Raw genomic sequence first — 13,047 nt, forward strand, 5'->3', positions numbered from 1 at the left:
TGCTATGTGAAAGGTTTTGCTCTATCACGGGTTTAGTAACTGGAGATGCGTGTTGGTTTTTGTAATTGCAAACTGGGAGTTTGCAGGTTTTGGGGTGGGCGTGTTATGTTCCCCAGTTTCTGTGTTGTGGGTTTGTGTGTGTGTATTTCAGGAAATGGAATCCTGGATTCCTCAAGCAGCTGATTGGTTGGCCCCCATGATGATTGGAGCTCTGAACCCTCCCTCTCGTCAGGGGAAACAGCTGTCTTCAATTACCAACTCCTTCTACAGCTGGATAAAAGCCAGTGTTCCTTTGTCAGGAGGGGAGAGCGTCTTTGATGTCCTGTGTTGGTTGTTAGTCCATGAACGTTTTTTGTAGCCGCTACTCCTGAGGTGTGTATGCCAATAGGACTTAGTTGTCACGCCTTGGTATTTTGTGTTTTCTTTAATTATTTGTTCAGGCCAGGGTGTGACATGGGGTTATTGTATTGTCGTATTGGGGTTTTTGTAGGCATTGGGATTGTGGTTGATTAGGGGTGTGTCTAGTATAGGCTTGGCTGCCTGAGGCGGTTCTCAATCAGAGTCAGGTGATTCTTGTCGTCTCTGATGGGGAACCGTATTTAGGTAGCCTGGGTTTCACGTTGTCTTTCGTGGGTGATTGTTCCTGTCTCTGTGTAGTGTTCACCAGGTAGGCTGTAATAGGTTTCACGTCCTGTTTGTTGTTTTTGTATTTATTAGTTATTTCATGTATCGTTCCGTTTTTTCTTCATTAAAGACATGAGTAACCACCACGCTGCATTTCAGTCCGACTCTCAACAAACGAAGAACGCCGTTACATTAGAGTTTTTGATTGAAATTGGGTTAGTAATTATTCTGTTTAATTTGTTTAGGCACCTTGGGAGTGTTTAGGCAAGAGGCCAGCGGACATACATAACCTGTAGTATTTACAATGTCTATGCAGACTAGGTAAGACCTGGGCAGACCACCCCCTGTATTTTGGTTAGAATGCCAGGAGGTGCTAAAAGATTAGGTAAGTTGTGGGTAGGTAAGGTAGGAGAGGGGGCTCTTTGACTTTCTTTGGTTCCGTCCAGCACCTTTTCCCCACATTACCGTGTTAAGGAAATAAATTCCCTGTGAACTGTACATTTCTCTGCCTCTGTCGTCCTTCCCCCGCACCTACGATCAAATACCTTTTTCACTTCACGTTGAGTTGTAGCAGGGTGTTGCGTACGTAACAAACCTGTGGTGTTAATGGTATCCTCAATGAAGGTATAAAATATACAGACAACAAATTCCAATTGGCTATACTTACTCTGTAACATCATTCTTAGCTCTGGCATCTTCCCCAATATTTGGAACCAAGGACTGATCACCTGTTACAGGAATTAAATTCCTTTATGTTTTGTTTAACTAATTCAATTCAACACTCTGTCCACACCTAAGAATATGTAAGGCCCTTATTTGCATAAAATTAACAGAGACCAGTCTCAAAATCAATCAGTAGCATTTATTCTCGAGAGCACTGAACACGATACAGTTTACCACAGGTTATAAACTGAAAATGACGTCATTAGTTTTCGAACTGTCCCGTCTCTTCTCCCACCCTGGTACAAAGGCAGTATCTCAAGCGTTCCCACATGGTCTCCCTACCAATTTAATATAATTTATGACCGAGCCAAGGTCTTCCTATGTAGATAAGAATTCTAGCCAGTCTGATAAGTTCATTCATTTCTACCAAGGAACAGACAGTCATTGTTCTAATTCTTGATTATATTTACACACATTCAGTACTAGAATTAAAAGAATTCATACATCTATACAGAATCATAAGTGTTCTGATTAGTCAGTCCTGGTTGAAATGTATACATAATTAGTCATTATTGATTTAAAAAATCCCTTAACATCAACCCAATCCACAAAAGTTGAGACAAATTTGACCTCAATAACTACCGTGGGATATGCGTCAACAGCAACCTCGGGAAAATCCTCTGCATTAACAGCAGACATTTGTACATTTTCTAATTGAAAACTATGTACTGAGCAAATGTCAAATTGTCTTTTTACCAAATTATTGTACAACAGACCACATATTCACCATGGACACCCTAATTGACAACAAAAAATGGCAAAGTCTTGTCATGCTTTGTTGATAAAAAAAATAAGCTTTTGACTCAATTTGGCATGAGGGCCTGCTTGATGGAAAGTGGTGTTGGGGGAAAAACATACAACATAAAATCTATGAACACAAACAAGTGTAATAATACATTTTAAACTGGCAAAAAAACACATTTCTTTCCACAGGGCCGGGGGGTGAGACAGGGATGCAGCTTAAGCCCCACCCTCTTCAACATATATATCAACAAATTGGCAAGGACACTAAAACAGTCTGCAGCACCCGGCCTTACCCTACTACAATCTGAAGTCAAATGTCTACTGTTTGCTGATGATCTGGTGCTTCTGTCACCAACCAAAGAGGGCACAGCAGCACCTAGATCTTCTGCACCGATTCTGTCAGACCTGGGCCCTGACAGTAAATCTCCAAAAAAGGTCCAGTTGCCAGGACCACAAATAGAAATTCCATCTAGACACCGTTGCCCTAGAGCACACAAAAAACTATACATACCTTGGCCTAAACATCAGCACCACAGGTAACTTTCACAAAGCTGTGAACGATCTGAGAGACAAAGCAAGATGGGCATTCTATGCCATCAAAAGGAACATAACATTTGACATACCAATTAGGATCAGGCTAAAAATACTTGAATCAGTCATAGAACCCATTGCCCTTTATGGTTGTGAGGTCTGGGGTCTGCTCACCAACCAAGAATTCACAAAATGGGACAAACACCAATTTGAGACTCTGCATGCAGAATTCTGCAAACATATCCTCCATGTACAACGTAAAACACCAAATAATGCATGCAGAGCAGAATTAGGCCGATACCCGCTAATTATGAAAATCCAGAAATGAGCAGTTAAATTCTACAACCACCTAAAAGGAAGCGATTCCCAAACCCATAACAAAGCCATCACCTACAGAGAGATGAACCTGGACTCTGTTCACAAACACAAACAGACCCCACAGAGCCCCAGGACAGCATCACAATTAGACCCAAACAAATCATGAGAAAACAATAAGCAGCTAGATTTGTGACCTGCCACAAGAAAAGGGCAACCAGTGAAGAACAAACCCCATTGTAAATACAACCCATATTTATGTTGATTTATTTTCCGTTTTGTACATTAACTATTTGCACATAATATGACATTTGTGAGTGTAATGTTTACTGTTAATTGTTATTGTTTATGTTATTGCTTATTTCACTTTAGTTTATTATCTAGTTCACTTGCTTTGGCAATGTTAACATATGTTGCCCATGCCAATAAAGCCCTTTAGGAGAGCGAGAGAAAAGAGAAAGGAGAGATGAGAGAGGGGGTGTGGTGTCAACTAGAGCCAGCCTTACTGTGAACGTGTAGCTGTGCTGCTCTTCACGGTCCACGGGCTTCAGCAGTGTCAGGTAGCGGGTAATCCCTGAAGGTGTCACTGTGAAGATTGTGTTGTAGTTGTCCAAGGATATCTGCAGCATGGGATCTTTCGTCTTCAAGGGAAGGAAAAGAAAATGACACAAGTCCACAAACAACTGACTGACTGGATTTGGATTGATAAAAGCAAGGTGATGAAACCTCGTCAGTCACTTTCAAATCACGGTTTCAGAGACGAAGGAAACACATGATAACACACACAACCAATGGAAAAAAACATGTTTGACTATCAAATAAGTACATGAAATATGAATCAACTGTTTGTCCGTGGTTGTGTTAGTGACAATGTAAATATACAATGATTCTGCAGCTCTATGTACATAGCATAGTGTTGCCATGACACTGATGTTGATATCTTTATCTTATTTTCTGTAACAACGTATACCAAGGATTGTTTTGTGTTCAACGCGCCATCTGTCCGCAGCATCTGTATAGCTGTGTTGAGGAGACTGTCGTGCCAATCTAAATGTGTTTCACAATGTAAAAACCCCATATCTCTACCTAATCCACTTGAAGTTCTGCAGGGTTTTGTAGTCCTTGTGTCGACGGTTGTGTTCTTCACACACAGAGCAACACAGTACATGTACGAACACAGACTAGAAACGAAGAGTCCAGCCTCAACCTCCGCCCACCCCTGCAATAACACAATGTATATGTCTGAAATAGCACTATATATTGTGCACTACATTTACCCAGAGCCCAATGGGAATCCCTATAGTCCCTGGTCAAACTTAGTTCACTGTACTGTGAATAGCTTGCCATTTGAGAAGCAGCCAGTCCTTTTAATACCAGACTGGTGACAGACAGACCTGACTGCCTTCATTACTAATATGCATTCCTCAGCATTGTGGATATTGTTGACGCTGCTTTCAGTGGATATCGAAGTTACGCCGGACAGAGCGAGACGTAAATAAATCAAACTGCTGCAAATAAAAGTGGATTGAATAATAATCACCCCAAACACTTAACACACAGCTCTGTGTTAGTACAGAGCCCCCGCTCAGTGGGAGATGACACAGCTTCCATCAGCATGGGGTTTCCCCAAAATAATCCAAGTCACACGGGCCTGCTCCAGATGGGCATGTGAGAAACAACTTCAATGATTGTGGGGACCACTAAACCCAGAATGCTCACAACCAGAGCCACATATCTGGAGTATATACAATACCAGTCAAAAGTTTGGCACACCTACTCATTCAAGGGTTTCTACATTGTAGAATGAAGACATCAAAACTATGAAATAGCACATATGGAATCATGTAGTAACCAAAAAAGTGTTAAACAAATATATGTTGGATTCTTCAAAGTAGCCAGCCTTCGCCTTGATGACAACTTTGCACACTCTTGGCATTCTCTCAACCAGCTTCCCCTGGAATGCTTTTCCAACAGTCTTGAAGGAGTTCCCACATATGCTGAGCACTTGTTGGCTGCTATTCCTTCACTCTGCAGTCCAACTCATCCCAAACCATCTCAAATGGGTTGAGGTCGGGTGACTGTGGAGGCCAGGTAATCAGATGCTGCACATCCCTCTCCTTTTTGGTCAAATAGCCCTTACACAGCCTGGAGGTGTGTTGGGTTATTGTCCTGTTGAAAAATAGTAGTCCCACTAAGCGCAAACCAGACGGGATGGCTGCAGAATCTGTGACAGCCATGCTGTTCAAGTGTGCCTTGAATTCTAAATAAATCAGACAGTGTCACCAGTAAAGCACCCCCACACCATCACACCTCCTCCTCCATGCTTCATGGTGGGAACCACACATGCAGAGATCATCCGTTCACCGACTCTGCGTCACACAAAGACACCGCGGTTGGAAACAAAAATCTCAAATTTGAACTCCAAAGACCAAAGGACAGATTCCCTCCGGTGTAATGTCCATTGCTCGTGTTTCTTGGCCCAAGCAAGTCTCTTCTTATTATTGGTGTCCTCTAGTAGTGGTTTCATTGCAGCAATTCGACCATGAAGACCTGATTCACGCAGTCTCCTCTGAACAGTTGATGTTGAGATGTGTCTGTTACTTGAACTCTGTGAAGCATTTATTTGGGCTGCAATCTGAGGTGCAGTTAACTCTAATGAACTTATCTTCTGCAGAAGAGGGTCTTTGGGTCTTCCTTTCCTGTGGCATTCCTCATGAGAGCCAGTTTCATCATAGCGTTTGATGGTTTTTGCGACTGCACTTGAAGAAACTTTCAAAGTTCTTGACATTTTCTGGATTGACTGACCTTCATGTCTGAAAGTAATTATGGACTGTTGTTTCTCTTTGCTTATTTGAGCTGTTCTTGTCATAATATAGACTTGGTATTTTACCATATAGACCTACCTTCTGTATCCCAAACCCTACCTTGTCACAACACTACTGATTGGCTCAAACGCATTAAGAAGAAATTCAACAAATTAACTTTTAACAAGGCACACTTGTAAATTGAAATGCATTCCAGGTGACTACCTCATTAAGCTGGTTGAGAGAATGCCAAGAGTGTGCAAAGCTGTCATCAAGGCAAAGGGTGGCTACTTTGAAGAATCTCAAAAATAAATAAAATATATTTTAATTTGTTTAATACTATTTTGGTTACTACATGATTCCATGTGTTATTTCATAGTTTTTAGTGGCTACTTTGAACAATCTAAAATCTAAAATGTATTTTGATTTGTTTAACCCTTTTCTGGTTACTACATGATTCCATGTGTGTTATTTCATAGTTGTGATATCTTCACTATTATTCTACAATGTAGAAAATAGTAAAAATAAAGAAAAACACATGAGTAGGTGTGTCCAAACATATGACTGGTAGTGTACATACAGTATATATTGCACTAATAACAACTATACAACAGAGCTACCCTCAATTCTCGGTGTTATCAATGTACTAGAGCTGGAACGATAAACCGAACATTATCGACACTGACCATACCGACCACTTATTGCAGGCATTTTGCTGATATCGTTCATTATTGGCAGCCATGACTACATGGAACTCTATTCTACATCAGGTAACTGATGCAAGCAGTAGAATTAGATTTAAAAAACAGATACAAATACACCTTATGGAAAAGCAGGGACTGTGAAGCAACACAAACATAGACACATGACACATGCATACACACACATGATAACATACGCACTATACTCACACGTACACATGGATTTTGTATATGTTGTAGTGGAGTAAGGGCCTGAGGGCACACACTTAGTGTGTTGTGAAATCTGTTATGAATGTATTGTAATGTTTCAAAGAATTGCCTTAATTTTGCCGGACCCCAGGAAGAGTAGCTGTTGCCACGGCAGCAGCTAATGGGGATCCATAGTAAATACAAATACACATTTTGATAAGTAGCCTATACTAGAGAAATGTGAAATTTGAAATGAAGTAAGTTTGCAAATATAGGTGATTGTTAAATGGGACAATTGATGACTATAAGCATCAAACTAGTAGTAGTTTAAAGGATCATAACCAAACCGGTGCACATTAATGTTATTAAAGCATCGTTCTATTCATCATTATCGCATCAAGTCATGCAATTTATCACAATATGGATTTCTATCCATATTTCCCAGTTCTACAATGTAATAAACACATCCATGTACTGTGGGGAACCTTTTCCTACATCACTACAAGCTTCTCATGTGAGAGAAAAACAGATCACTTCAAAGACTAATAACCAAGCTGGCAAAAAATGGAAACAACAATCAATTTAAAAAACGAGTGAAGCAGAAACCAGCAAATATGAGAATGGGATAGTTTAAAAAGAGGCGGATCAGTAGAAAAACAGAGAAAGAGAACGTCACACTAGTAATCATGCAGCGCTAATGCATCAGCTAAAACCTACAGGCTGATCACCAGGGATGAGCGGGAAAAAAATAGAACAAAGCAAATGATGTGATTGAACAACCTTCTCAACTGAGAGATGGTGATAAAATGGCTTCACAACTAAAAAGACATGTATGTTTTTATGCTGATTAATTCCTATAGTATCATCTTGAAAGAGCAAACACCTTATTTGCAGCTGACATACTTCGGTCATGGAACTGTATCTAGACTAGGTGTTATATCCTGCCCGTTTGGCCCTGTCCGGGGGTATCATCGGATGGGGCCACAGTGTCTGACCCCTCCCGTCTCAGCCTCCAGTATTTATGCTGCAGTAGTTTGTGTCAGGGGGCTAGTGTTAGTCTGTTATATCTGGAGTATTTCTCCTGTCTTATCCGGTGTCCTGTGTGAATTTAAGTATGCTCTCTCTAATTCTCTGTTTCTCTCTCTCAGATGACCTGAGCCCTAGGACCATGCCTCAGGACTACCTGGCATGATGACTCCTTGCTGTCCCTAGTCCACCTGGCTGTGCTGCTGCTCCAGTTTCAATTGTTCTGCCTGCGGCTATGGAACCCTGACCTGTTCACCGGACGTGCTACCTGTCCCAGACCTGCTGTTTTCAACTCTCTAAAGACAGCAGGAGCGGTAGAGATACTCTCAATGATCGGCTATGAAAAGCCAACTGACATTTACTCCTGAGGTGCTGACCTTTTGCACCCTCGACAACTACTGTGATTATTATTATTTGACCATGCTGGTCATCTATGAACATTTGAACATCTTGGCCATGTTCTGTTATAATCTCCACCCGGCACAGCCAGAAGAGGACTGGCCACCCCTCATAGCCTGGATCCTCTCTAGGATTCTTCCTAGGTTTTGGCCTTTCTAGGGAGTTTTTCCTAGCCACCGTGCTTCTACACCTGCATTTCTTGTTGTTTGGGGTTTTAGGCTGGGTCTCTGTACAGCACTTTGAGATATCAGCTGATGTAAGAAGGGCTTTATAAATACATTTGATTTGATGACTAGACAAACACTTGAATCTACAGTATGCACTGTAAAAACATCTGCTCTCGACCTCAACATGATCACAAACGCTCTCATCAACATCTATAGCAGTCTTCCATAGAAAGATTGTGTATAAATGAACGAATGAATGAACAAGTGAAGGAATGAATGACAGAAATAACAGGTGAATGAATGAATAAACAAATGAATGAATTGATGAAGAGACTGGTCAGCTATGAGGTCTCACCTCCTCAATGTCGTTGTCCAGAACGTTGATCCCCAGAGGGGTGGTGAGGCTGGCGTCGGTGAACACTGTGGTACCCACTGGTGCTGACTCGGTGATGAAGCCCTGGTATGTGGCCTCCAGGAAGAATGGTGACTGGTTGTTCTCATCCAGAACCTCGATGTGGAGGTTAGCAAATGCAGGCAGGGGGTGGCCGTTGTCCTGCTCTGCCTGGAAAATATAGAACAGGGTGACGTTCATTAAGGCACAGTGTAGACTTTTTTTGTGTTCTTATTGGACACAAAACTATCCCAGATTCACTTTTTTTCAAAAACATTTACCCCCTAATTAACATGACCGAGAACTTCTCAAAATGTGCATGTAAGCAGCACTGAGGTTTTGCACAAGCTTGGTTCATGGACTGAACTTTCTAATGATAACTGATAAAAACGTGATTGAATCCAACAAGGATACAGAAATGAACCAATTGGAATGACATTTGAGAATACCAAAGGGTGATGTTTATTGCTTTGTAATTCTATTCCTTTCTAACAAACATGGATGTAGACTGGAGACTCATTCATTGTAGAGGCCCGTTTGTTTTATTCTCTCCATCAGTAATTTTGATCCAATCTACGGTCAATCAGTACAGTCGTGTCAATAGAGTAATGGAACCGCCTTGCAATTATTGATCATGACAACAATAGAGGGAGAGGGGTGGCTCCTGCAGCTTTTAGATAAAAAAAACACACTGACTGGTGATGAAATTAATGTCTTCATCAACCAGCTGAATGTCCCATAAAAGGCCTAGCCTTCAAAAGGTGTTGCCAATATCCCTCCACCTCCATGATTGTCTGTATTCAGAGGCTCCACAAAATCATCTGTCTTCAGGTCCATTCACTGACTGGTCTACCAGACAAAATACACAAAAATAAAGAAATGCTCATAATCCCATGCATCAAAGTGTCTAGCGTTAACCTGGGGCTATGTCACTCACAATTATATTAGAATATTATATAATTTCAATGAGTGAACAATATGCCTTCTAATTGCACTTTGATATGTATGTGCAGGGTAAGCTTTGTGTAACAACAATCTGACATTAAATCTGACATTCTGACAATAGTAACTTTATGTTTTCGACTGAAAAGTGATTTATATAGCGGGTGGCAGGTAGTCTCGAGGTTTGGTTCAAAGGCTGCTGGTTCGAATACCGGAGTCCGACAAGGTGAAAAATATGTTGCTGTGCCCTCGAGCAAGGCACTTAACTCTAATTGTCCAAAGGGCACTGTACAATCGTGTCCCCCATCCCCTGCGGGTGTCTCAGGGGGATATGCAAGAAACATCTCCATTACATGCTTCTGTAACAGGGCAAATATAAGCCCCCCTTTATTTAATTTAATAAAAATACAATAAATTATGAATTTCAAATCAAATCAAATATTTATTTATAATACATCAGCTGATATCTCAAAGTGCTGTACAGAAACCCAGCCTAAAACCCCAAACAGCAAACAATGCAGGTGTAAAAGCACGGTGGCTAGGAAAAACTCCCTAGAAAGTTTTTTTTGGAATCGTCCTTTGATGGTACAGTATGGATGTTGCTGTCGATTTTAAAATAGCATTTTGTTTACAGTGCCTTCAGAAATGATTCACACCCCTTCACTTTTTACACATTTAGTTGTGTTACAGCTTGAATTTAAAATAGATTAAACTGAGATTTTTGCCATTGGCCTACAAACAATACCCCATAATTTCAACACGGAATTATGTTTTTCAAAATTTTGGCTAATTAATAAAAAATGAAAAGCTGAAATGTCTGTAAGGGATCTCATCCTCCTCTTCTGAGGAGGAGAAGCGAGAAGGATCGGAGGACCAAAACGCAGCGTGGTAGGTGTCCATAATGTTTATTTTAAAACATAAACTGAACACTACGAAATACAAAACAATAAACGTGAAATGAACGAAATAGTCCCGTGTGGCGACAAACACTGACACGGAAGACAAACACCCACAACCCAAAAGTGAAACCCAGGCTACCTAAGTATGATTCTCAATCAGGGACAACAATTGACAGCTGCCTCTGATTGAGAACCATACTAGGCCGAACTCAAACCAACATAGAAAAACAAACATAGACTGCCCACCCAACTCACGCCCTGACCATACTAAAACAAAGATAAAATAACAAAACTTTGGTCAGAACGTGTCTTTAATTAAAAAATAATTCAACCCCTTTGTTTTGGGAAGCTTAAATAAGTTCAGGAGTAAAAATGTGCTTAACAAGTCACATAATAAGTTGCATGGACTGTGTGTGCAATAATAGTGTTTAACATGAGTTTTGGATGACTACCTCTGTACCCCACACATACAGATGATTGTAAGGTCCCTCAGTCAACCACAAAGACCAGGGAGGTTCTCAAATGCCTCACGAAGAAGGACACCAATTGGTAGATGGGTACAAATTTTTAAAAAGCAGACATTGCATGTAATTTTGAGCAAGGTTAAATTATTATTTACACTTCAGATGGTGTATTAATACACCCAGTCACTACAAAGATACAGACATCCTTCCTAACTCAGTTGCCAGAGAGGATGGAATCCGCTCAGGGATTTCACCATGATGTCAATGGTGATTTTAAAACAGTTAGAGAGTTATATGGCTGTGATAGGAGAAAACTGAGGATGGATCAACAACATTGTAGTTACTCCAAAATACTAACCTAAATGACAGAGTGAAAATGAGGAAGCATATGTATCCCAAAACATGCATCCTGTTTCCAACAGGCACTAACGTAATACTGCAAAAAATGTGGCAAAGCAATTCACTTTCTGTCCTGAATACAGTGTTATGTTTGGGGCAAATCCAATAAAACACATTACTGAGTACCACTCTCCATATTCTCAAGCAAAGTGGTGACTGCATCATGTTATTAGTATGCTTGTAAAAAATTAAGGAATTGGGAGTTTTTCAATATAAAAATAATAATGGAATGGCGCTAATCAAAATCCTCGAGGAAAACCTGGTTCAGTCTGCTTTCCACCAGACACTGGGAGATGAATTCACCTTTCAGATGGACAATAACCTAAAACACAAGGCCAAATCTACACTGGAGTTGCTTCCCAAGAAGACAGTGCATGTTCCTATGGAAAGACCTGAAATGGTTGTCGATCAATGATCAACAACCAATTTTAAGGATTTTCTTAAAGAGTAATGTTGCACAATCCAATTTTGGAAAGCTCTTAGAGAAATTTCCAGAAAGACTCACAGTTGTAAACACTGTGAAAGGTGATTCTAACACGTATTGACTCAGGGGGTTGAATACTTATCTGATGAATATATATTAGTTTTATTTTTCAGGAATCTTTTACAAATTTTAGAATGCTTCTTCTACTTTGACAATACAGGGTATTTTATTTAGATCGTTGACTAACAATGACAATTAAATCCATTTTAATCCCACTTTGTAAAACAATAAAATACGGAAAAAGTCCGGGGTTGTTGTGACCACTTTATGGTGGCACTGCAACTATATCATTTTGCAGTCCGTTTTGAATAATATGCCCCACGCACAATCAACCAAAACACTTGTGTTTCTGTGGAATACTAAATATTATTTTCAGTTATATTTTCAATACAAATCTCAAGGTTACTGCATCAAACACCATCCCTGCCTCTGAGGCCATGTCTTGTGAGAACTCAACATGGAAGCCAAAGTGTTAAGTGAGTGACAGCATGGTCTACATTACTGGCTAGAACAGTTTGTAACTGTGTATATATGAATAGCAATGTCTTGTGTCAAAAGCACTTCACACCTCCCTGGTGGGGGAATATTAAGTCGATTGCCCCCCCCAACTAAGATCAGGTTCTATAACTGACACCTGCGAGCAGCGATCATATCAAACAGAATGAGAACCAAATTTAAACAAACAGAATTTAAACAAGCAGTTACTGAAACTATGAAATCTTAGAAGTGGTCCATAACCAAATGCATACTCTGCAGCTCCATTCAATTACACTGGTGGTAGAAAGCGTTGGATGACCGACTTCATGTACTCAATTAAGGGTGATTAACAAGTATGTCATCAACATCTCTCAAACCACTCCGATAGTCAATCACATACACGTATCAGTCAAATCCAGTTCAAATATCATAGTCATCAGGAACGTATATGTCTCTGTCCACCAGACACCCAGCTGCACCCTCCCCTCCATTCTGAGTCTATTCCTCTCAGATGCATCTGTCATACTGTGTGTCTATATTTAACACAGCCGCAGGGCAGTATCTCATTTATTCATATTGTGCGTATATATTTAACGCAGCCGCAGGGCAGTATCTGATTTATTCATACGGTGAGTCTATATTTAACGCAGCCGCAGGGCAGTATCTGCTTTATTCATACGGTGTGTCTATATTTAACGCAGCCGCAGGGCAGTATCTGTTTTATTCATACAGTGCGTCTATATTTAACGCAGCCGCAGGGCAGTATCT

The 13,047-nt window shown here is 40.5% G+C and overlaps 1 protein-coding gene across 3 annotated transcripts in view; it reads right to left on the reverse strand.

Moving 5' to 3' along the window:
- LOC118363424 (protocadherin-15-like) overlaps positions 1–13,047 on the reverse strand; it is a 318,783-nt gene that overhangs the window by 149,450 nt on the left and 156,286 nt on the right. For all 3 annotated transcript variants that reach the window (XM_052491888.1, XM_052491871.1, XM_052491880.1), the window contains exons 11-12: positions 8,579–8,785; positions 3,444–3,578 (exon numbers count right to left, since the gene is read on the reverse strand). In XM_052491888.1, the coding sequence (XP_052347848.1) occupies positions 3,444–3,578; positions 8,579–8,785 (342 nt within the window). The remainder of the gene's footprint in view (positions 1–3,443; positions 3,579–8,578; positions 8,786–13,047) is intronic.

This window comes from Oncorhynchus keta, chromosome 3, assembly GCF_023373465.1.
Source record: "Oncorhynchus keta strain PuntledgeMale-10-30-2019 chromosome 3, Oket_V2, whole genome shotgun sequence".
NCBI lineage: Eukaryota > Metazoa > Chordata > Actinopteri > Salmoniformes > Salmonidae > Oncorhynchus > Oncorhynchus keta.